At 50.9% G+C, this 24,455-nt stretch overlaps 8 protein-coding genes across 8 annotated transcripts; 5 read left to right on the forward strand and 3 right to left on the reverse strand.

Annotated features, from left to right (window-relative positions):
- Positions 1 to 2,543: 2,543 nt before the first annotated feature.
- DSM5745_00421 (uncharacterized protein) lies at positions 2,544 to 4,070 on the forward strand (the record flags this gene model as incomplete). The annotated part of the gene is made up of 4 exons (XM_026742437.1): positions 2,544 to 2,682; positions 2,743 to 3,287; positions 3,366 to 3,706; positions 3,761 to 4,070. The coding sequence occupies 4 exons, from the start codon at positions 2,544 to 2,546 to the stop codon at positions 4,068 to 4,070; spliced, it is 1,335 nt and encodes a 444-aa protein (XP_026608282.1).
- Positions 4,071 to 4,846: 776 nt separating this feature from the next.
- On the forward strand, positions 4,847 to 6,019 carry DSM5745_00422 (ATP-binding protein; the record flags this gene model as incomplete). The annotated part of the gene is made up of 1 exon (XM_026742438.1): positions 4,847 to 6,019. One exon carries the CDS (start codon positions 4,847 to 4,849, stop codon positions 6,017 to 6,019), a length of 1,173 nt encoding a protein of 390 aa, XP_026608283.1.
- A 2,371-nt stretch (positions 6,020 to 8,390) lies between these two features.
- DSM5745_00423 (uncharacterized protein) lies at positions 8,391 to 9,012 on the reverse strand (the record flags this gene model as incomplete). Its single annotated transcript, XM_026742439.1, has 4 exons — positions 8,391 to 8,743; positions 8,819 to 8,844; positions 8,919 to 8,932; positions 9,004 to 9,012. The coding sequence occupies 4 exons, from the start codon at positions 9,010 to 9,012 to the stop codon at positions 8,391 to 8,393; spliced, it is 402 nt and encodes a 133-aa protein (XP_026608284.1).
- A 449-nt stretch (positions 9,013 to 9,461) lies between these two features.
- DSM5745_00424 (TFIIH/NER complex ATPase/helicase subunit SSL2) lies at positions 9,462 to 12,015 on the forward strand (the record flags this gene model as incomplete). Its single annotated transcript, XM_026742440.1, has 3 exons — positions 9,462 to 9,492; positions 9,541 to 9,657; positions 9,704 to 12,015. The coding sequence occupies 3 exons, from the start codon at positions 9,462 to 9,464 to the stop codon at positions 12,013 to 12,015; spliced, it is 2,460 nt and encodes an 819-aa protein (XP_026608285.1).
- A 342-nt stretch (positions 12,016 to 12,357) lies between these two features.
- Positions 12,358 to 13,815, forward strand: DSM5745_00425 (uncharacterized protein; the record flags this gene model as incomplete). The annotated part of the gene is made up of 1 exon (XM_026742441.1): positions 12,358 to 13,815. One exon carries the CDS (start codon positions 12,358 to 12,360, stop codon positions 13,813 to 13,815), a length of 1,458 nt encoding a protein of 485 aa, XP_026608286.1.
- A 435-nt stretch (positions 13,816 to 14,250) lies between these two features.
- On the reverse strand, positions 14,251 to 17,182 carry DSM5745_00426 (glutamine-dependent NAD(+) synthetase; the record flags this gene model as incomplete). Its single annotated transcript, XM_026742442.1, has 13 exons — positions 14,251 to 14,360; positions 14,459 to 14,876; positions 14,945 to 14,987; positions 15,054 to 15,057; positions 15,108 to 15,442; positions 15,498 to 15,910; positions 15,958 to 16,122; positions 16,167 to 16,258; positions 16,309 to 16,334; positions 16,386 to 16,575; positions 16,806 to 16,916; positions 16,976 to 17,094; positions 17,154 to 17,182. The coding sequence occupies 13 exons, from the start codon at positions 17,180 to 17,182 to the stop codon at positions 14,251 to 14,253; spliced, it is 2,055 nt and encodes a 684-aa protein (XP_026608287.1).
- Positions 17,183 to 17,525: 343 nt separating this feature from the next.
- On the forward strand, positions 17,526 to 18,903 carry DSM5745_00427 (NAD(+) diphosphatase; the record flags this gene model as incomplete). Its single annotated transcript, XM_026742443.1, has 3 exons — positions 17,526 to 17,622; positions 17,691 to 18,140; positions 18,203 to 18,903. 3 exons carry the CDS (start codon positions 17,526 to 17,528, stop codon positions 18,901 to 18,903), a joined length of 1,248 nt encoding a protein of 415 aa, XP_026608288.1.
- Positions 18,904 to 19,318: 415 nt separating this feature from the next.
- Positions 19,319 to 23,233, reverse strand: DSM5745_00428 (uncharacterized protein; the record flags this gene model as incomplete). Its single annotated transcript, XM_026742444.1, has 3 exons — positions 19,319 to 19,359; positions 19,413 to 22,797; positions 22,847 to 23,233. 3 exons carry the CDS (start codon positions 23,231 to 23,233, stop codon positions 19,319 to 19,321), a joined length of 3,813 nt encoding a protein of 1,270 aa, XP_026608289.1.
- Between the last annotated feature and the right edge of the window lie 1,222 nt (positions 23,234 to 24,455).

The raw sequence follows: 24,455 nt of genomic DNA on the forward strand, positions 1-24,455 counted from the left end.
TGCGCCGGGGAACCTAGTATAAGCGCTAATGTCGATTACTCTAGAGCCAAAGTCCCCTTTGAGCAGATTGAAAAGGACAAGAGAGTAGTGTAATCAAATGTGGATGAATGGAAGGTGGAGTTCCAAGCCCGACGGATGTTTAGAAACCGAGCGTTCATGACAACAACCATCCTCGCGGCGGGATACCCATCGGATATGATGTGATGGCCTCTGAGCATGGAAGATAAGAGGCAAACGCATCCGGAGCGAGCTGCACTCTCCCACAATCAAACTTGACTAAGACGGCTTGTCACATCAATAGCCGATTGCGACTTCCTGCCGCTACGCGGCTCGATAGCTTGCAACTCGTATACATCCTTGACCCAGATTGCCAGAACGAGCGGACAAATACCCTGCGGCGCCTCCTCGAGAAGGGCCACGGCTTCACGGGTGGCCGTGAGTCTTCCCCGCCTAACTATTCCTTCATCTTGCTGAGTGATGGACGCAGCCGGGCACCCCTTCATTCATCTCGCCTATGCCTGGGAGCTGCAATCCCCAGCCGGCGCCACAGAAGCGCTCTCGTTTGGCTGCACGGAGAACAATCCAGCCCGCGGACTACTGGACGCCTGCCTACCGAACACAACAACGTGCATAGCATCTAGCCTAGCAGACGTGCTCCTCTACATCCACGATGACGCCTACTTCGACAACCTCTTCAAATACTAGGGAATCACAAACATCGAGATTCTGATACAGACGCCTCTGGACGCAGTTCTCGAGCATTGGAATGCATGGCGAATTACTAACCCGGCCCACCAGCTCGAACACGCATCTACTTCCGCTCGCGAAGCAAGCTGGAAGCGCTCGTCCCCTCGCTTTCCTCCAACGCCAGCGTCCGCATCTTTGAAGGAAGCATCCACGACAGAGCTTTGATCCACGACTGCCAATGCGGCGCAACAACAATTATCTGTACTGTTGGCGAGAACGAGGATATTCCCGGCGTAAGCATCCTGCGCAATTGTGCAACCGCGATTCTCGACGCCTTAGTGGCACTCAAAGGCAGCAAACAAGAGCCGGTACAGACACAGAACCCGCGACCTCGACTCCTCCTACTGTCATCCGCGACATGGAACCCGCGCTTTGCAGCCGCTAGGCCGGCGCTGCTGCACTGGATGATATGCAATGCGTTCGCGCGGCCGTATAGCGACCTTGTGCTGGCGCAGAAGATGCTAGCGGAAGCTTCTGAGTTCGTGGACGTGCTTCTGGTGCAGCCGAATGCGCTGGTCAACGAGCCTGTGGGTGCGTGATTAGCAGCGAGTCTGCGTATATTGCAGTTTCGTGAGGATCTTGCGGAGGGATTTGTGCAGCTGGCGCCGGAACCGCAGTATGCGGATGTCGCTGCGATTGGGATCTCGAGTCAGAGGGCGGAGAACGAGGTGCTTTATATCCCGTCTGTGTTTGGCGAGGTTATTCGGGGTTTGGCACTTCAGTTTGTGCCCGGTTTCTGGCAAGCCGAGTATGCTGTTTCGGCGTGGTTTTCTGTGTTGAGAAAGCCGGTCTGGAGGTCGGGGAAGACTAAGTCTGGGTGAGGATTTGCTGTATTGATTGTTGAAGTCGGTATCGGAGAACGGCTGAATTGTGGACTGTAGGCTGGAGGGGTTGTAACACGCTTTCTGATGGCATGTAGTTTGATTTGCTGCAATGGGGTTGTTGATTCACGAAATGCAAAAATCACCCTTCGGCCTACCTATCGTCGTGGACTGACAATCAGCTCAGCCAACCCCGGCCCCAACCTCATAGCCTGCTCAAGGAGAATACCAAAGAGCCAAATTGCAGCTTCGTCAAAATCTCGCCTTGAGGCCATTGCCAGCTGGTTGATCTTGCAGCGACCTTTCTAGCGACCTCTTCGTGTTCGAAATAGGTACGGGATGGGACATTTCTCTGCATCCTGTTAGACTGTCCATGCCCGCAATCAGCTCAATCCCAATTGCTTCGGCGCGACCTTGTAGAAGAGGATGCAGCTGAAGCTTTGTCTTCAAATAATCTCTTTTGAACTCGGCAGATTGATTTCTGAGGCATCGTACCGTATCTTGGTCACGTGCTACGTACTCGGGGAAAGACCGAACAAGCTCCATCGTCCTTTGCATCCAACTACCGGAACGTTCCCATGATGGTATCGGATTCGCGTTCATCATTCCTCTATTGATCTATAAGACTGGCATATCCAAGGTACGGTAAAGCGAATGTGTCCACCTATTTTCTGTCCGGGTCTTTTGTGCAAGATGAAGCCGGCGGGGAAGAAATTATCGAGATAGAGATAATGAGAGATGGGCTTAGGAGAACGGAATTGGAGGACTCGGGATCGGTACCTGCCGCTTGACCATCTGCTTCCGAGACCTAATCTCCACCAAAGATCGACAAGAACGAGGGCGAGGCCCTTCGCACTTCGTACCAGTACGGAGTACCCCAACGCTGCCCCACCATAGGCGCTTAGATATAAACTGTTCCCCCGCCCTCATGGAGCGAAAGTTCTCTCTATAATCGCACTCCAACCCGGACCAGTCATGGAAAGAGACCCAGACACCGGCATCTCCATTCTCGTTGTCGGCGGCGGCATCGCAGGCCTCTCCTTCGCCATTGAAGCCCACCGCAAGGGCCACAATGTCCGCGTTATCGAACGACGAGCTGCGGGGGAGACATTCGGTACGCAAGCTTAGCTCCGACCACGTTCTCAACAGAAAATGAAAGTCTGACAAGCTGCAGGCGAGCTCATCGCCATCACGGGCCCAGCCTTGTACACGCCCCGTCAATGGCCTGGACTCATGAAAGCGGCCAGGAAAGAATCCGTTACACCGGGAGTGACGATGCGCAAATACGACGGCACAGAGATAGGGACATTTCCCGTTGGCGACCCTAATAACCCAACGCTGCCAATTTACCGGTCAAAGCTCCATCGCGTGCTGGGCGACTATGTGGCCACGCTTGGGATCTCGGTCGAGTACGAGTGTGGGGGCGCCGAGTACTTCGAAGCGGATGACCATGCCGGGGTTACTCTTCCCGACGGGCGCCGACTTAGAGCAGATGTGGTAGTTGCTGCAGACGGTGTCGGATCGAAATCGTGGGAATCGGTCGTCGGGACAAAGGAGCCTCCCGTATCTTCGGGGTTTGTGCTCTACCGGGTGACCTTTCCTGTTGCGCCGGCGTTAAACAATCCAATCATTGCAAAGGAGCTTGGCGGTTACGTAGATCGGACCTTTTTGCATGCCGGACCGGACGCGCACATGGTTTCGTGTATGAACAAGGAGCAGGTTTGTTATTTGCTTACGTGCAGGGTATGCCGTTCCATACTGTCAGTGCGGATGTTCATGCTGACGTGATGCCTGAAGGAGGACAACTCCACCGCCACGGAAGACTGGGTCAAAGATACTTCCATCGAAAAAGCGCTTGAAGCCGTGGAGGGCTGGGAGCCATATGTGACTGAGCTCATCAAGGCAACGCCGAACCGCACCGTCCTGGACTGGAAGCTCATGTGGCGCGACCCGCAGCCGAAATGGGTGTCGGATGGCGGGCGCGTCGTGCAGATTGGTGATGCTGCCCATCCTTTCCTCCCAACTTCAGCTAGCGGTGGAACGATGGCCATGGAAGACGCGTTCTCACTTGCTGCTTGTTTAAGTATTGCGGGGAAGAAGGATATACCGATTGCGACGAAGGTGCACAATCATTTACGGTAGGCTTGCTTTCCTTTTCCCAAAATCGATCAAGAGCTGACTGATACTGGCAGGTTCGAGCGCGTCTCCTGCGCACAGAAAATGGGCTTTAAGAACCGCGAGCTCTACCACAAGACCGACTGGGATGCAGTCGCCAAGAATCCCGAAATCATGGGAAAGATGGTGGGCATGTGGTTGCTGTTGCATGACCCGCAAAAGTACGCATATGAGAACTATGAGAAGTGCAAGGAATCCTTGCTCCAAGGAACACCGTTTAAAAACACAAATGCTGTTCCGGGGTATACATATAAACCATGGACTGTGAAGGAGCTGCTGGAAGCGTCAGATCGGGGCGAGGGGGTTGTTGATGAGGGGGAGTGGTGACGGAGTAGTATTGTGATGTGCTCATAGAGTAGGTCGTGCTAGACGAGAAACAAGGTAGATTAGATGCGTATATGCTCTATAGATGTATATATGAGGCTTGGGATCCTTCTTGCCATAAACATACCGGATGAGGTAAAGGAGAAAGAGCAAAAAGATGTCAATGTGTGTAACGACTCGCAAGTATCATCGTTTGCATGGCAGGTTCCGTCTCTTGTAATTATATAGTGCCGTGCTTGCTTGAGGGCTGGCTCACAATGCCCTAATGAATCCTCAGATTTCCTGGCCAGGAGAAGAGACATTCCCATAAAGTATAGAAGCCCAGCAGCTCCTTGATTGAGCGAACATTAGTCTCATCGTCTGTATCAGCTGCCGCGTGTAACATAGTCAGAGGTGTTTTCGAATGGCAAAGAGGTTTGCATCTGCTTCTTGGACAACCTTCCCTGTGGAAACGCACACGATATGCATCAAACAGTATTTGCTACAATGAGAAGAAGTCCTTTGAAAGATTGCAGCATCGATCGGTACTCACTGCAATAGATATAGGCCGTTTGATCATTATCAAACCACAGTTTACCCAAAAGGAAGGGTTATTTCTTTCGTGGAGATAGTCATAAATAATCTCAACATATTTTCGCAGGAGCAAATGTTGGGTTGTTCATCATCTTAGCAGTTTGAAAGAGCTTACCTGAGAGCGAATACCGAATACCGCGCGCTATTCTCAACTGCTGAAACCTCCAACTTGATTGCTCTGGCAAACCTTTACTTCGCTGCTCAAAATGAATCCAACCAGCGCACCGTGGAACATTGCACCCCAAGCCACCCCGCTGCCTCCCCGACTGATCGGACTTTACGGCATCCCGGGCAGCGGTAAAACCCTCGCGATAGACAGATTGAGACGGCAGCTGGGGCTAACAGAGTTTGAGTATTTCAAGGGCTCAGACCTGATCCATCTGGCGACATCTGGCGAGGTCGCATTTCATAAGTTGGACGAGCCGCTCAAGAAACACTACCGTCAGCGTGCCATGATGGTTGCCGAAGCGACGTGCGTCCGAAGTGGGAAAGTCGGCGTCATAACTAGGGAATTTATGTACTGGTCGGTGGGGGAAAGTGAGGAACCGGCGAAAGTGTATGCTGGAGATGATTTGAATATGTTTGCGCACGTCGTTTACCTCAATACACCCCCGGAGGTGATAGCTAAGCGGCGAGACGACGGTACGAGTCGGTCAATTGTGCCGATTGAACATTTGCGCCGCTGGCAGGACACCGAAGTAGAGGAGCTTCGTGGACTCTGTCAACAGCGACATATCCCGTTCACGAGCGTTTATCCCGATTTCAACGAGATCGTGGTACCTATCATTCAGCGTTATAATGGTGGCTTGAAGATGTACCACGCGACAGACAGCGCGGCAACAAAGCTCCTACTCACTCCAGTGCTTGACGCAGCTGTTGGCGAGCTAGGCCGTGAGGATGCGTATGGTAAGATAGGGGCTTATCTAGCCACCACGCTCCTAGCCGAGCCACTTGGTATCCAGGAGCTCATCGCGCAATATCCGGAACATCCCAGTAAGGTTAGCGGTTATCGCCTGCTTGGAGAAGAGCAGACGCTGATCGTGGCATGGAGACACAGTGGAAAAGGCATAGCTGAGGGTGTTCATGGGGTCTTCCCAAAAGCAAAGTTCCTGCCTGTCCAGCAGCCGGAAGATATTCAGAGCCGCCATATCCAAGATAAGGTCAATGCTGTCATAGTTGACTCTCTAATCAATTGGAAGAATGGCGAGGCGATGGCAGAACTAGTGCGATCCATCCGAGCTGTCCACACCACTATTCGGATTGTTTTCGTTGCTGCGGAAGTCAACCGTGAGGTAGTGTCGGTAAGGGGTCCTGTCGGTGCGGTTTCACGCTCTGGTGAAGTCTCTGTTGTTGCGCTTCGTATGACGAAGCCAAAGTGACCAGCGACAGTATTCTGGGAGAACCAAGACCGGATATGACTTATCTCGAACTGGAGTGCTTTCTCGCGTCCACTAGAGGGCACAATGTCTAGCTGGGCCAAATCCTAGCCAAGCATAGTGCCACGATCAATCGAGCAGTTAGTCTTTAGGGCTAAAAATTGACATCGTGATTTGCCGAAGGTACTGGTAAAGATATCATCCACCATGGAAAATAGTGCACAATAGCATGATTCTCGGCGATTTTTCAGTGAACATCATAGCATATAGAAGCATTCGGAGTGGTGAAGTGCCGCCACATAGCGATAGTACTCTGTATTGACATGACGGTCCACAAAATCGATGTATATCCTTAAAGCCGCGCGGTCGGCGATAAGACCGTGAGCTAAGCAATATCCTTCAAATGAGCTGACAAACTGAGAAGTTCCTATTCGTCTGCCGGATTCAACCCCTGACATTTAGCCCCTTCGACCAAATGGGCACATGAATGAGGCTAAAGTTAAAGAGACGGTGGCCCGTGGCAGTGGCTTGGGCCGCCTGGTCCGTGAGGCGGATAGCAGAGTGCGGGCGCCATGATAGTAGTGGCTGGATCTGGACTTCTTTGAAGATAGATGATTCTCCAGTTTTTAGGGCACAACGCAGTTCCTCCAGTCTGCAGATCCGTCTGTAGCCGTCTCGAACGATGATCTCGAACATGAGCTTAGCCGGGATCTCTAACGCGTGGTATGTTTTGAGTCATGAGGGGAATGTGGATGATGTCAATTGGACAATCGGCGGGGTGGCATGATCTCTGCAGCGGAATCCCTTTTCCCGCTCCAGGTGATTGACACCCAGCATGATTGTTGATAACGACAGCTTGACAGGTACCTATTGTTGTGTTGTAGAGGATGCTCAAATCCACTCGGACAGACCGCAATCCGCATCGCGTCATGGGAGCCCAATTTTCAGGGAAGAGAAAGGGTGGATTTCTCAGCGTAGACTGTCGCCATTCTGTGCAGGTATACCGCCATCCCAGAGGAACGTTCCTGGGCTGAGTCGAGCCTAATAATATTGCCCCGCAGTCTTCGGCCGGGACTGGATCTCGCTGATGGCGTGAGAAGGCCCCCTGGACACGCGTTTGGGTTGAAATCCCTGGCTCGCTGCGAGAAACTCAAATGGTTGGGAAGGAGATTGTATTCCGGATATGTACCGGTCAGTATTCCGCATCGTATGTTCAATAATTAGCGAGAAACATAAGGTGAACTGATTAACTTGGGTGAGTATCCGAGTTGTTCTTGAACTTGAAGAGACCTAAAGAGGAGCTCCTCCTGCAGCAAAGATAGTGGAGAGCCCCGCATGACCCCCACAGCTTCTGTGTATCGGATGCCTGCTGATACCTAAAACTACAGCTATATATCGCAAGACCCTTCCTCGTTGAGTCTCATTGAATTTCTCTCGAAATATCTCCTGAACGCTCGACTTAGACTCTTACATCCCGCGAAATCCTGATATCACCAACCAAAGTCCAAATCGACTCCAAGTCAAGCACCATGTCTACCATCCAACTACAGGCTGTCCGCCCAACAATCCGCCATTTCTCAGTCCACCGCGCCCACACAAGCACTCGCACATCGCGCTTCGTCACATCATCATGTCTAGTCTCAGCAGTTGTGCTTCCCTTCGTCCCGCCGGCGCTTGAGAGCTCGCGTGAGCGGAATCAAGGCTACCCAAATCAAAGCAAGTGAGTCTGCCGCGTCCCCATGCTTAAGGAATAGGAGGTATGGCCGTCGCTTGCTAACATGATTGTTTCGTAGACCACACCCTCCGCTCTGCTTCCACGCTCGCTAGTGCACTGCCAGCGCAAAGCGAACCTGGATCGTTCCACCGGATCGGAAACCGTTTCCGAGGTACCTATACTACCTATGCTAAACGCCGATTCCCGACGGGTTGGGTCTCTGCACGATGATAACATCTGTCTTAATTTCATGACTGGGTTTCGGCTTTGCTTCCTCATGGGCGTTTGGTGTGGCATATATGTTTTTGCGATTAAATGGCGAGATGCATTTGCATCAGTGGAGTCGGAGTTGGTTGGCTTTTAACCTTGCTTCTGGGGTCTGGTATCTTCATATTGAATGTTTGATGAGAGACAAGTTCCGGCTAGTTCCGGGTTGAAGATGATATAAACAAGAAAGTTACCGCGCTATATGAAGGGCCTAAAAAATGTGTGACAGTCTTCCCCGGATCACTTACCTACTTGAGTGGAGTAAATATAGATCCTGCCAACATAATAATCATTCATCGTAGTTACAGGAGTATAGTACAAGCCCGGACCTGCAAGGGAACGCATTTCACCAGCCCCACAAACAGTTCATTTTATAAAACATCCAGGAAATCCTCATAGCCGGTTGCCGGGCGGAGGTCGGAAGGGACGCGAAGCTTCATATTTCCCCTTCTCTAGCAGTCTATCTTCTTCGGTCTCTGGCTCGTGACGGGTGGGTGCCGGATCGTGGCTAGCTTCTTCGCTTGGTGATGCTACATCATCCGCGGCGTTCTGGTGGCGTGCCCGGTTTGCGCGCTTGAAGCTCGGGTCATCCGAAGGCGATGAGATAGGCTCGGGCTTGGATGCCTGACGACGATGTTCTGCTTCCATCGCAGCAAGCTGCGCCTTCTTCTTCATATCGGCTTCGAATCGCGACTGGCGGTCGGCATTGATCGATTTCTTAGCGAAGTAGTAGGCACCGCCGCCGGCTGGTGTCAACAGTATTAGCTGGATTTCATGCAATTGTCTTTCCGGAATTTCCGGACATGGTTCATGATACACACCGACGCAGAGAGTGCCCCAGCCTACCCTGTATGAATCGATGCTTGTTAGCGGTCCCTGTTGGGTGGTAGATGCTCCGGAGGTCTCTTGAGGTCCGCTCACCAGGTGGATCGGATCTAATCGGTCATACGGAAAGCGCGGTTAGCTTTTGGACTCAAACAATCTCAGAAAACACTCTTTGACATACCGTATTCATTTTGATTTCGATTTTGATTGTGGGAGAAACTAAGCCAGCTAAGTTGCAACTGAAAATAAACTACGTCAACAGTTAATTACAAGCCGCTTGCTAAAGCCGCCAAACCGAAACGGGCGACTCTAAACCAAGAACAAACTAGCGCAACAGCGGGTCACATGTCAGAGCCTCATTGACATCCAGGTCTCTTTGTTTTCTCAGTTTCGCCTCTCTTGAATATCCCATTGAACGTCTCTTCGAGTCGTCGCTGACTACCGTCCGAACTTCATACGGCGACAGCTTTCATTTCAACGACTCACGACGTTCTAGAAAGGAATGAACTGTTTGTTTTGAGCTCGACTGGGCGCTGGTAGCCCGCAAGAGCCGAAACCGGGGTGTCTCTGACCGCGGATTCTTGCATATAGGCGATAGACTCTGCATAAAACAAATCATCCAAACCAATCTTCCACAACATGCCACCGGTCAAACGCAAGGCGACTGACAGTATGGCTTCCACTGAGCGTCTCACAGATGTAGGCTGACCTCGGTTAGGTGGTCGGTCCAGTAGAGCGTCGAAACGTCCCACCCCCGTGCCTGACGCTCCGGAAATTGGCAGTAGCGATGAGTACTCGGACTGGGAGCAGGATACGAAGAAGGACAACCTGAAAGGTAACGCGGGAGCGCTATTGTTGCGACAGTTAAGCTGACTTGCTAGGCCTGGTTGACAAGTTCTCCCTCGAATCGTTCAACAAGAAGACTCAGAACCAAGATCCGAACTTTGGGTACAGGGACTTCTCTTCCCTCCCTTTGAAGCCCGACCATGCGAACCGCCCCCTATGGATCGATCCGCTGAAAGGCACCATCACACTCGAGAGTTTCTCCCCGCTCGCTCCGCAGGCGCAAGATTTCCTCACTACGATCGCCGAACCGTTGTCGCGTCCCACGCATCTACACGAATATCGATTGACGGGAAACAGTTTATATGCTGCTGTGTCGGTTGGTCTTCTGCCGCAGGATATCATCAACTTCTTGGACCGGTTGACGAAGACGCCACTTCCGGAATCGATCAAAACGTTCATCGTGGAATTCACAAAGTCGTATGGAAAGATCAAGGTCGTCTTGAAGCATAACCGGTTTTTCGTGGAGAGTACCGATCCGGACATGCTGCAGATGCTGCTTCAGGATGAAGTTATTGGGTCCCAGCGCGTGCAGGCATCAGAGGGTATTACCCAGCAAGCAGCTCCGAAAATGGGCGGTCTTGTCATTCCCGGAACCAGGGATGCTGCCGGTGTCAGAGAAACGTCAGACCAGAAACCTGTGGACGAAAATGCTGGCAGCCGTCCGGAAGATGATATCCTTCTAGCTATACGCGATGAAGATGACGATGACGAGCAGGCACAGGTGCATAGTTTCGAGATTCCAAATGAGGCAGTCGAACCTGTCAAGGCACGCTGTCAAGCCATGGGGTGTCCCGCGCTGGAGGAGTACGACTTCCGGAATGATGAAATCAACCCGACGCTGGACATCGATCTGAAGCCGGCAGCCCGTATCCGAAGCTACCAGGAAAAGAGCCTGAGTAAGATGTTTGGTAACGGACGTGCGAAGAGTGGTATCATTGTCCTGCCTTGTGGTGCGGGAAAGACGCTTGTTGGTATCACCGCTGCTTGCACAATCAAGAAGGGGACAATCATCCTTTGCACTAGCTCTATGTCAGTCGTGCAGTGGAGAAACGAGTTCTTGCGATGGTCGAATATTGACCCCGGCGATATCGCGGTTTTCACATCTGACAACAAGGAGAAATTCCGTCGGTCAACCGGTATCATTGTTTCCACCTATTCAATGGTCTCTCAAACGAGAGCACGATCTTACGACGCACAGAAAATGATGGATTGGATCCAGTCGCGGGAATGGGGTCTCATGATTCTTGACGAAGTCCACGTCGTGCCCGCGATCATGTTCCGAAAGGTCACCTCAGCTATTGCCACTCAAAGCAAGCTTGGGTTGACTGCCACCCTTCTGCGTGAAGACGATAAAATCAAAGATCTGAACTTCCTCATTGGTCCCAAGCTATATGAAGCGAACTGGATGGAACTTGCAGAGCAAGGTCATATTGCCAAGGTTCAATGCGCCGAAGTGTGGTGTCCAATGACCACAGAATTTTATACCGAATACATGCGGGAGAAGTCAAGAAAGGCCGCTCTCTTGTATACCATGAACCCTCGCAAGTTTCAGGCGTGCCAATTCCTTATCGACTACCATGAAAAACGAGGGGATAAAGTCATTGTCTTCTCGGACAACGTTTACGCTCTTGAGAAGTACGCGCTCAAGCTGAAGAAGGCCTATATTTACGGAGGAACTCCTCAGAATGAGCGCATGCGTATCCTTGAGAACTTCCAACACAACGAGCAAGTCAACACAATCTTCCTCTCCAAGATTGGTGACACTTCGCTCGACTTACCCGAAGCTACCTGCCTAATCCAAATTTCCTCGCACTATGGTTCCCGTCGTCAGGAAGCACAACGCCTAGGTCGTATTCTCCGAGCTAAGCGCCGAAACGACGAGGGCTTCAACGCGTTTTTTTACTCCCTAGTCTCGAAAGACACAGACGAGATGTTCTATTCCTCCAAACGTCAAGCATTCTTGGTAGACCAAGGCTACGCCTTCAAGGTCATCACTCATCTACAGGGCATCGAGAACTTAGAAGGACTTGCGTATGCCACGCCATCGGAGCGCCGCGAGCTATTGCAAGAAGTCATGCTGCAGAATGAAAGCTCCGCAGACGTGGAGAACGTCACGGACGACCTCTTCTCTGAAAGATCCGGCGCCAACAGAGCTAGAGCCAAGGGCGGTGTTAAGAGGAGTGCTGCTACGCTCAGTGGGCTGGCTGGTGGTGAGGACATGGCGTATATTGAATATAACAAGAGCAGGAATAAGCAGCTCAGGGAGAAACAGCGTCACCCGTTGTTCCGCAAGCTGGAGCGCGAGCGCCAGAAGAGGAAGAAGGAGATGGAAGACTTCAACCGGTAGTATGCTACTCTACATACAACGACTGCGGTAACCGCGTTGCTTAAAGCTATCTCTGTTGCTAGTAAACTCAATAATATGAATGGCTTGGACTTTTGGCTATAGTAGGGCCTCTGGTGATGCCTGATGATGCCTGATGACGGAACCCACTTTCCCCCAGTGGACATCACGTGGTGATAGAGCAAGTGGGGCGATCCCCAACAGCTTCAAAGATCGGATTCAAGAACATTCGAAGCTCATCCATCAACGACACTTGCCAGTGTTCAAATACATCTTGCAAATTATCGACTGGGCTCAAACTCAATAAACTCAACCCGCTGATAAAATCTCTGCCGCCTCTTCAACATGGCTGGCGAGGAAGATCCCAGAAACAAGCAGTCCCCTTCCTCGCCTGAGAGCTCCCGCCAATGGCACGACGACGAGAACCCATTCGTCGCGTTTCGTCGCTTCGCTGATGAACAAATCTCCTCCATGATGCAGTCCGTAATGGGGCTCCCATCATCTGCTACGTCTCCACAATCCGGTCATTGGGCTATCTTCTCCGACGACCAAGCTTATCGAGACCAAGTGCGCCAGCGCCAGCGCCAAGACCAGGAGTGCAACGGTGATGGAAACAAGACCGATGAAGGGGTTCCATCCGGTTCTAGAATCACTGAATCTTCAGCGCAAAACGATAAATACTACCCAGCGCGTTCTTCCAGGCCGCGATGGTATGATCTGGATAACCGGTTCGATGTCGACATGTTCTTCAACTCATTCTTCGATCGGTTATGGCTCGACGACCATACCACGGCCCGCCTATTTGGAATGTACCATCACCCACTCTTTTCGAGCATGACGAGTGCCGAATCTCCCATGTGGCCTCTTAACTATCTTATGTTCAGTCCTTACTCGCCCCTGCATTTGGAGCGCCAGGCGCGTTATAGGGCTCGTCGAGAGCAGGGGGTCTTTTCGTCCCTCATGTCATCTATGAGCTTATCGTCCGAAGCCGAACCTGACAATGATGAGCCGAGGTGGCGTGAAGCCTTCGAGGATCTCTTGCGACTTGAGAATGGAGAGCCCATGCTGGATCGTGACACTGCAGCAGTTGCTAGATCGGAGCCCCGTAAAGATTGGCTAGGCGGACTGATTAAACGCGGTAGTCTGGGCAAGCAATGGAAGTTTTCTTCGCCCTCGGAGACTCAGCCGTGGTCAAGCATTATATTTGATCCATCAGAACGTGACAGCGACGAAGTCCCTTCTGTTCCGGCACCAGAGAAGACCATTCCGGCCGCTGAAGAATCGACTACCAAACCTGCGACGGAACTGGATATATACGACCGCTTCCTTGCGGACATCGACGCTCGCGAACGCGAATTCTTTGGCGCGCACCACAGCCCGCTTCTACATTTCCTTTTAGCAGACCGACGGAGAGGCCCAAACAGTCCTCCATCCGACTACAACGACGACACCGAGGGTTGGCTAGAGCTTGTATCTGGCGGGAACAAACATTCTGTCCCTGAGTCGAAGTCTGAGTCCGTGTCCACTGAAGCGCCTGTTGAATCGTCGACAGTACCAACCAGTACAGAAATCACGGCGGAAAAACCGTCTGCGGAGAACTATGTCGTCTCGAACTCAGTCAGCACGGAGCGTGTCCGTCTTCCCGATGGCTCGATCCAGACGAAGACCGTAAGGACGAAGAGGTACGCTGATGGCCGCGAGGAGACAAGTACATCCACAGAGGTGGTAAACCCGCCTCAGCGAGACCAGAACTCTGGTCAGCAGCCTGATGAGACAAAAGGCGGATGGTTTTGGAGAGACTAAGTCGACAAGGGCCCTCCTTTTTTGGGAGTTATGACAACGTTCGCTGCCTATCACCACCCGGGGATGAGCATCGAACTTCCCACAATTATGATTATACTTTGTATCCGTGTTAGCGTTTTAGGCGTGGTTTTGGGTCTTTTACTGAATCAAATCGATTGCATATTATCTCATGCTATATCTTATTTATGCTTAGCACCTCAGACATACGTCTTATATCAGGAAAAACACGCTTGATATGTGCCCCTTTTCATCAGGCGCTGCTTGGCAATGTCAGGTAATTAGAATTCCAATGCTATCTTGAGTCACTGTCAATACATGAATAGCTTCCGTACCTTCATATCTCTGAGAAAATTGACTGCTCTGTCTTAGACTTATCAATCTAGTCTAGCTAGTCCACAATTTATCAATGGGGTAGGACAGAATATGAATCTATGCTTAATCCGCCTTGACGCTCTTCTTCTGCGCCTTGCCTGTCGTCCAGCCCTTTTCTTCCCAGTACTTGACGCTGTCTTCCATCTTCTTGTATGCCCATGTGAAGGGAGGGTCTGGGCATCAATGCAGTTAGCTTCACTCACCCAACAAACTCGATCAAACGCGGCGAAAAAAAAATGGAAGACTCAAAGGAGAATGGGATATGACTCACAGAGAAATTGTCTCAGGTCATGCCTGTTATCATCAGGACTATACTGCTCGGCATGGTAACTGGGCGTGATAACCGTCATCTTATGACGGTTGATAGCATAGTTATAGAAAAAGTGGCGTGTCTTCTCATAGATCTCGCGCGGAGAATACTCGTTACCCCACATGTGCAAAAGGCGCTCGTACATGCTCCAGGGGCCCAGCTTGGACACTTTACGGAGGTATCCGAATGTTCCTAGCTCAGCGTAGGTGACGCCCATGTCGGCTTCGTCGGATTGCACGTATGTGGCTGTGATGGGCTCGAGCTCGGCTGTGGGGGTTGCGTTGAGGAATTGGTCCAGGATAGGCATGTTGAAGGAGGTTGAGGAGTGACCGATGAATTTTTTGAGGTCGACCTTGGAGATGGAGCCGATGGGGTTCAGCTGTTTTCTCCGTTAGTTTTGTCCGTCGACTAGGAAGAGCGGCGAATGGTAAGGAATGAGGAACATACGTCGGCACTGCTCGCGTCGTATTTGGTCAGGTAGCCGCGTAGACTAGATGCATTTGTAAGTAAGTTGGGAGCGAGAGATTTAGGTTATACCACGACCGGCAGAGCATACCATTCTAGGAGTTGTCAGTATGCGAAGCATTTTCTAATAGGGAAGTGCACAAACCATCAACGTTGGAGGACGCCAGAACAAGCAGTCCACCTCCGCCTGGACGCTGGCGGACTGTAGGCAGCAACGAGGCGAACAGGTAAGAGAGGACCATCCTCAGACGGGCCTGGATGTTCTGTAGCGCCTGGTTCTCTGCCCGGCTACCACCGTGAACCTTGAATTTGGGTTGAAAATTGGTGACCACGGTGAAAAGATTAGTAAGAGCAGTCACGACTGTATCAAAGTTGAAGTCAATATGATATGACCCGATTTCAGTGGCCAGTTCTTTTGCCCGATCTCTTGTCTCTTTGCTAGAGTTCTGGGTGCCCATGAAGCTTGTGTGGAAGATGCGGCTGCTGAAGTCAGCTATCGCGGTACTTAGATGCTAGCTTTCAATTGTGAACTCACTTGCAGACTTCCTGGCTGGTAGTAGGAATCCACATTGAGTCAGCTGGCTCCGCACACAGCCTGCGAACATCTTTGATGACTTGCTGATTGCCTTGCTGAACCGCTTTGATGACTTCTCTGCACATTGAGTGGACGATCACTGCAGTAGCGCAGCTATCAATTCCACCACTCAGGGGAAGGAAGAATCCAGCGGCACCGCTTCTTCGGAGGTAATCCCACAGCCAACAGGCAGGTCCCAGGGCGACCTCCTCCTCCGGGGCGTGATAGCGGGGCACAAGCGTCTCAGACGGCGCAAGGCCAGGGTCTGCATCTTCGTCCGAGCGGGATAATCGCATGTCAAGGTCAAGACGGACAAATGGGGTCTGCCGACTGGCCTGCATGTTTCGGCTCGTGGAGGCGCGGTATGTGCGTACCTAGCCCCTTTAGTACGGTGTGAAGCGATTAGAAACGACGGACGTACTTCTTCGATGTCGACAGTTGCAGTGACAACCTCGACATCATTTAGCGAGAATTGTGACCCTTGGGCTACGATGTTTCCGTTGATGACAATCATGGCACATCCATCGTAGTAGAGTCGGTCACCGTCGCACCCTTGCTGGTTCGCATATAGATAGATACCACCACTCTAGCAACCGTAAGCGCCGCTCGTGTTTTAGGTGACTTTCTTACTAGTTTCGTGGCCTGCGTGATGAGGTTGACACGAGTATCAAGCTTCTTCAGCTCGTGGTGACTTCCGGATGAGTTGGAAATAATCTCAACACCTTTACGCAAGTCAGTGGCTAGCAGTGCTATGATGTGGGAGTGAACTTACCGGCAAGACTGTAAGGTATGTGCGGCCTAAACCGATGTTAGAGGCTAGGTCTAACCATCCAAGTCCCTGGTACATACCCATTCGGTGTGAACAACTCCTCGCAAGTCTCCAACCCCAAGCATGTATCTCTTGTGCTGATGACCGCATCTCCAAAGGGAACCTTATACTGTCCTGTGATCTTGCCAACAATCTGCTCCAGGTAGTAGTCTTCGACCTCCTGGGGTCGCTGCCAAGGGGTAAAGTGACGCATCTCTCGGTAATTTCCATCTAATGAGACGATCGTTAGCCATATCTGAGCTTCAACGATAAATATGGATTCAACCAGTTGATCGCAAGGACTCCATACCATTGGCAAGCCACATCTTAGGGCGAATCAGGATGATCTTTTTGTTGTAAAAAATGACACTTTCAGCGCATCAGCGTCCGACCTTATCCATTCCAATAAAGTGTAACGAACCGACAGTTGTATCGCACATTCCTGTGACGGACTGGCATACCCACATCGACTACAATGTCCTGGCAATCAGGGTGGTCGATGATCCGGGCGAGCATCTCCCAGGAATGAAGAAACGTATCTCCTTCGAGAAAGCCATCCAGAACTCCATATCCTATCCGGATTTCAGCATCGGTGCGTTCGAATAGAAGGATACCTGCGGGACAATCGTACCGGTGATTTCGAGCTCGGGACCGACACGAAGAGTGGCCCCGGCAGCTTTGGCTTGACGGATACTTTCAATGATTCTCTCGCAATTGCCTTCCCAGTCGAGAGCCCACTGGTTCAGGGAGCTAATAAGTTGGTTAGCTATGAACGGGCACAAAACGAGCAAGGGATCGGCGATGCGAACCATGTTGCGAGAGTAATGAGGCGGCCCATCTTGTATCACAGGGTAGGGATCAGGAACGATCCAATCGACAGAAGCAAGAGCAGCAGATGAGCTCTCCGTCGTCCGCCAATGAAGCCAATTCGACAAGCAACCGCAAGACACAGAATTATTGGAGACGGTTGGCTCTCCGAATCCCGGCATGACGCAAGTCACGTGTGTGGGGTTGGTGCCTACCCCTCCCTCGGCTCAGATGAAGATCGCTGATTAATGCGCATCGGAGAAGGGCCGGGATTCTGTTTGCTGGAAAGGAGTGGATTCAACGCCTCCCTGAATATCTCCTCTTCATAGACTCATTTCTGTATTTACATCAAGTCCGTCGTGTGTACATGCAGCATGTCCGATAACTCGCAGCTCCCCAACCCCGCGCACGTCCAAGCCGACTCAATGCTGGCTCGGCGGTTCGGCAAAGAGACCGTGAACTACTTCTCGAGTAAGTCCGGGCCCGGATAGCATCATACGTCTCAAACTGCGAATTATGGAAACTGATTGATGTTCTAGGCTCTCCTCTCAACCGTCTCTCCTTTCTCCGATCAGACCACCCCTTCCTCTCCGCCGCCCTCAAGCACCCGACGACCCGATTCGTCGTTCTTAAGGATCTAGCGCCACTTACAAGGTCCCCGACCGAACTGTACTATGCCAAGTTCAATGAAGTGCGCAAGCTTATTTCCGAGACGATCTACGACAAGTCGGAGGAGGAAGTAATCAAGGAGCATGATTCGCGCAAGACGGAGCCACACCTTATCTTCCTAGGTGTGGATGAGGCGAACAAGCAGCCGGACGGGTTCAGCTGGAAGATCTACTCCGGGACGCCGTATTTCGCGCTCGATATCTCGCAGAAGGGCTCGGAGGAGCAGCAGGCCAATGCAAAGGAGGTGCTCGGCGGATTTGAAGCCCAGGGACTGAGTTTTCTGCAGGCGAGGGTGGCGATGACTTTCTCTGCTGATGAAGGTATACTTGCGAACTTGCTTGTTCCGAGTTCTTGAGTAACGACAGCTGACAACGTACTATAGGTGCTATCTACGCCCAAGCCCGCGCCCTCACCGACTGGAACACCCGCAACACCTACTGTGGTACCTGCGGCAGCCGCACCATCTCCGTCAACTCCGGCACAAAGCGCGCCTGCCCACCTACCGATGCAGCACGCGTAGCCGAGGGCAAGCCCGCTGAGAAGCCAGCCTGCAGCACCCGGACCACGATCTCCAACCTCTCCTTCCCACGCACCGACCCCACAATCATCGTGGCCGTCATCTCTTGCGACGCTAAGCGCATTCTCCTCGGACGTTCCAAGCGCTTCCCGCCAAACTGGTACTCGACGCTCGCAGGCTTCATCGAGCCCGCCGAGTCCGTTGAGGACGCTGTTCGTCGTGAAGTCTGGGAGGAAGCTGGTGTCACGCTCTCCCGAGTCATCATCCACTCCACGCAGCCGTGGCCGTACCCGGCGAACCTGATGATTGGGGCGATTGCGCAAGTCAGCGACCCTGCGCACGAGAAGATCAACCTCGAGCACGACCCGGAGCTGGAAGATGCGAAGTGGTTCCCAATCGAGGAGGTTGAGGAGGCGTTGAGGGTTGGCACGAGTAATTTGGATCAGGCTGCCGGGCCAGGGTACAAAGAGGGTGCGCTGAGGTTGCCGCCTCCTACGGCCATCGCCAACCAGTTGATACAGGCGGCTATCAATATTGATTTCCTTGCCGATAAATCGAAGATGTAGATAGACGAGATTTAGAGTTGTTTGTCATAGACAATAGTAGATAGACTGCATGGTTCGAACACTTGTACTTCATGACAGTAGGTATCCCCAAACGATATTAAACCAACCACAGTGATGCCAGCCTCAAAATACCTCCTAATGATACCGCAATGCAACCCTCTCACAACTCCAGCCCAAAACAATACCAACGCAAACCGCTCACAAATTAGCATAAACCGTCCCATCCCGCAACTCATGGATACTCTCTCCCCCAGGCGTCGAGCCAACCTCCGTATACCTCCTCCCATCCCTCAACTCATGAATTGTAATACGGCGATGCGACTTCCTCCGTCTCGACCCTCGACTAGAAGACGTATCACCCCTTGCCTCACGCAACGCCATATCGATGCTCCCCGCATCGCTCTGCGCGCGGCTACTAATCGGCGTCTCGGCTCTGCTCTCCCTGCCCACGGATGCCTGGAGCTGGTTATCCGCTACCATAGCGACTCCATCTTCGCGGTACCACCGACGGATTTCCGCAGCGAAGTCCTTTTCTTCGACGCCGTATTCGACAGGGGGTCCGGAGATGTCTGGATCGTCGTCTTCGTTGGGGCCTGAGAACACGGCCCAGGCGCTTGTGCTGTCGCTGACGAGGATGACGAAGTGGTCGTAGCTTTTGACGCGGAAGTTGCGGAGGAGGATCGCGTCACCTTCCTGGAGGGAGGGGAGGGCGGATTTATGTGGACGGAGGACCTGCGCGTAGATTGTTGCGCCGGCCATTGATGGGTCTGTAATCTGGAGGGTCATGATGAAGTCTTTGCGGCCGGAGCCGGCTTTGGTTGGAGGATTGACTTCAGAGGCGATGGATATCGTGTCTACTAAGGCGTTGTAGTGGTCGATGAGGGTGGCGAGGGGCGCGAAGTAGGAAAGTTTGCTCCGCAGGCCCGGCCATCGTCGGTCTCCTGGGGAATAAGGAGCGTCGTCGATATTCCCCTCGAGTTCTTCATCGACTTCGATGCTAGCTTGCAACTCCTGGGCATCGTCAAGCAATGGAGGCACTTCGTTGTCCACGACAACCAGAGGCGCTTCGGGCTCGCTTTCTTCGCGTTGGGCAGTTGTATCTTCCTCTGACTTGACAGCGAGAACTGGTGAGGCGTCTTCGCCCTCTAGAACGCTAGTTATCTCGTCTCTTAGGAAAGACTGCTGCTGTTCTTCTGTTTTCACCTTCAGTGGGGAGTCCTGAGTCGGATTTGGAGTTGGCAGCATGTCTTGCGAGGCATGAATGGGACTAGAAGCTTCAGTTGAAGCAACTCGTTCGCCTGCAACCGACTGAGAAGGCCCTGGGATGATCAGCAGGCGGCCTTCGTGATGAGTGGACGTGGATATCTCCAAGGGCTCAACAACTGGCCCGGGCGGCGTCGCACCATCCAATTGAAACGCTAGGTGTCTTTGATGTGCGGTTCTCAAATACTCATTTGCGGTTTCATTATTGTCCTCAACTGAGCGCTCCCTGAGATATTCCTCGGCGGCAGCTTCATTGATATTCTCGCCTTGTACACCCTCGCCCTGCGCGTTCCCAAGTTCGTACAGACTAGGATCGATCGCCAGGTCAGGAGAAGGCTGCACAGATTCAGAGATAGAATGGAGACGTTCGGCAGACTCCGAAATCGTCGCCAGATAGTCTAGGGAATCAAGGTTCGGCGCAGTTGGATATTCTGTTATCGCCTGGATATCCTCGTAATATTCATGGACAACCGCGAGCTCGTTAGTTGGCCCATTTTCATCAGCGTCCAATGGCGGTTCGGCATACGTTGTTTCATATTCCTCATCAAGGGGTTCTTGATAATCCTCCTCGTGAGGCTCCTCGAGGCCGTCCTGTGGATCTTCGTCCATTCGCTCCGGCTCAGATTGCTCTGGCTCGGATTCCCATTCATCCACAGCGTGCCCATACACCACAGATTGGCTGTACTCTTTGCCGTCATCTGACCTCTCCGATTCCGCTTCCACTTCGTGCGCAGTACTTTGGTTATAATCCTCCATGTCATGCTCATTCTCCTGGTCCTCTTCAGACGGGCTTTCGGAGTCTGCTTCATCAATGAGATCTTCACCCAGTTGGCTTTGATCCTCGTAGTCATATGAGTCCTCACTTGGTGTGCCTTCAGCTTCTCGTTCGCGGGTATCATTTGGCCGCTTGGCAGATAACTCATCCTCACTATCACTATCCAAGACTATAATTTCAGGTTCCGTATTTTTTGGTGCAACTTTGAGAGGCTCCTCATAGTCAGACGCAATTTCTGACTCCGAGTATCCATATCCTTCTCCATCTCTATGGTCATCTTCATCGTCCCCATAGTCACACTCATAGTCTCCATGGTTGCTCGCCTCCTCGTCGCTCCCGTCACTTACATCCTCTTCGTCCTCTTCATCGTACTCCTGGGAACGGCTAGGAGATATATCTCGGCTCTCATTTGGCGAGAATGACTCTGTGCTGGCAAGCCGTTCTTTATGCTGCTGTATTTCGGGTGCATCAACAGCTCCATCCTCCTCAGTCCGACCATCGGAAGCTTTGTCTTGATCACCTTCGTCCTCCTGGCCCAGGTCCTCGGGTGATCGCTCATCTTCCATTTGATCTTGTTCCTCTTTATGGCTGTGCGAATCGATCCTTGCACGCGCCTCGCCTTCATCAATCCCCGACACTGACTCTGACTCGAAGTGTGTTTCTGCTGTTTGAACTCGAGGCGAATAGATTTGCGCAAAATCAACGGCGAAGTGACCGGACACCCCCTCTGTCGTGCCCGATTCTACGTCGTTTACAGGCGCATCTATAGCCATCATTTTGCCTGGAGGCTGAGGACTAGACATTCCATCGGCCGAGTCTAGAACGGATGGTTTGTCAGAAGGCAGAATTTGCATGTCGTCAGTGTAAACCGTTACAGCGTCCTCCTCGTCTGTGTGCGTTGCTTCACCATGAGGTTGCACTTCGGGTAGGAAGTCAGAATCGTCTAGCTCAGCCACCTCCTCCAAGACAAGTGCTGCGGGTGGATTGGGTTGGGTCACAGGAGGAGTATCAGCCACTAATCCAAAATATCCACTGGAACTATTCGATGTAGTATTAAACGGAGAGGGAAGCGGAAGCCCAGGAGAAGGAACCGGGTGCAAGCGCGGCGTATCCGTAGGGAGGTGAGAAATCCGATCCAAGCCGACCAGCTTTGTTCCCGGAACATTGCCAGGGCGGACAAACAGCGCGTCGTCGCCTTTTGATTGTCCAGCGGGCTCACCTACCAGAGAGGTTGACGCATCTGGTACAGCTGGCTCACCTGGTACAGAAGTTGATGCATCTGGTTCAGCAGGCTCACCTGGTACTGAAGTTGATGCGTCTGGTACAGCTGGCTCAACTGGTACAGAAATTGATGCATCTGGTTCAGCATCTACCATGGAAGCGTCAGAGCCCACAGCTGGCGCAATTTCCGGGACGTCTGCGGATGACGCAGGTATAGCACTATCCTCGCTAGCTTGAACGACAGGTTCCTCGCCTGCATCCGATCCGGTTTCCAGTTCTTCGTCGAATGTAGCCATCCAGTCCTCCGGTAATTCTTTGTCTCTAGGACTCTCCGGTTCATCAATCACACGCCATTCGTTGCTTCGCATGCTGAATCTCGGTCGTTTCCGTCCTTTCCCAGGTACGTAGCCATCTTCTTCCACCAAAGGCTCAATGGCCGGATCAGTGAAGCCGAACGAAATCCGAGACTTCCCTAGAAAAGCCGGTGACTGCCATGACGTTGACCCAGATGGTCCGAATGTATGCGCGCCGCCATTAGCAGCGGGCGTACTTGGCGCTATGTTATCCGTAGGTGGAGGTGTATTCGATTCGCGATCTACCTTGACTGTCGACAAAAGTTTGGAGTCGCGCCAGACCTATACCAGATTAGAGTGTTGACGATGACCCGAGTAGTAGAAAGTTCACCTCCAGAAATGCCGCGGCATCAAAGTGCACGTCCCACGAGACGCCTTTACCGGGTGTCTGAGTCGCCGCATCGTTCTTCGTCAATCTTGACCCGGCAAGGCTTAGATAGACTTTATCGCCGATTCCAATATGAGTTCTTGCAACTTCCTCGGCGACTTGACCGTGAAAGAACACTTTGACTTGTCCGTTTGATCGACGAAGGCGGAAATCGGGTTCGGCGAGGAGCAAGCTGAGGGTCTTGGTGGACGACGAGTATGGCCACAAAAGCGTTACAATGGAGTGAACAGAGTTCCCCGGAAGACGGTCATTGTCGGGCGAAAGCTGTGCGATTGGTACGGCGGTCGATCGTAGTAGCTCCGACACTGGAGGTTGGTCGGTGGTGTCCATCGTCGGCGCGGGGCATCAATCTGCTTCTCTCATGGTTCTCAATTATAGGCGCAGCATGAACCGAGATCAGGGTTGATGCGCCAGGTGTCGTTAAGGAATAAAGATAGGCGGCGCCTTTGTAGGAAGCAGGCTTTGAAGACGCGGTTGGCAGCTTGCCCGCAGCTGGGATGATCACAGGCCTCGTTAGCGACGTATTGCCGTCGTAATATTACCTGTACGTAGGTCCCGTTATTTCTAGGGCGTAAGCTTTAATGCCGGGAGTAATACACAAGGCCGGAATAAAGTTTATCCCGCCTAAAATACTAAAAATACTACTATTAATAGCCTGTTTAATATTTAATACTTTTATTAATAGCCTATTTTAAATAATAACACTTTTTTTAATAGCTATAATAATAGTAAATTTAATAAAAATATTTAAAAAATAATAAAAAAATAAATTATATAAGTAGTATATAGCTTATTTATATAAACCTATAATTTATAAACCCCTAATTTTTTAAATTTTTTTTATTATAATAGCTAATACTAAAGGTAATAATAACACTACCTTTTTTACTTGCTTGCTTATTTTTACTTACTTGCCTACTTTTACTTACTTGCCTACTTTTTTACTAACCTAGCCGCTAATAGCCTATATTACTAATATAATAAATTATTTAGGCTATAAATTAGTAGTTTTAAAAAAACTTTATAAATAATTATATTATTTATAGCGCGAGCTCGCGCTTTATAAGCCTGCTAATAAAAAAAATATAATAAAAAAAATTATAGCCTATTTTATTAATTAAAAAGCTATTATTAGGTAGTATATTAATATACTTATTAAAAGTAATTTAATTTATAAGTATTACGCCTAAGGTTATAAGCTATTTATAAAGTATATTATTATACTAGGCTACTTTAATAATAATTATATAAATTATTATTAAAATAATTTAGGTGCGCGGTATACTAATAAATATAAGTTATAGCCTTTATTTACTTATAAGTATATTAGCTAATATATTTAGCTTTTATACCAGGTAATAATAATAATAATAATAATAATAAAATAAAGAAAGAAAAGGAAAAAAAAAAAGGCTAAAAAAAATAAGAAGAAGGAGGCTAAAAAGGTTATAAAAAAAAAAATAAAAAAATAAAAAAAAAAAGAAAATAAATACTATTACCTTGCTTATATATATTATTTAGTCTGCCTGCTGCCTGCACTAGCTTATAATTA

Source organism: Aspergillus mulundensis, assembly GCF_003369625.1.
Source record: "Aspergillus mulundensis strain DSM 5745 chromosome Unknown scaffold_0, whole genome shotgun sequence".
Classification (NCBI taxonomy): Eukaryota; Fungi; Ascomycota; class Eurotiomycetes; order Eurotiales; family Aspergillaceae; genus Aspergillus; species Aspergillus mulundensis.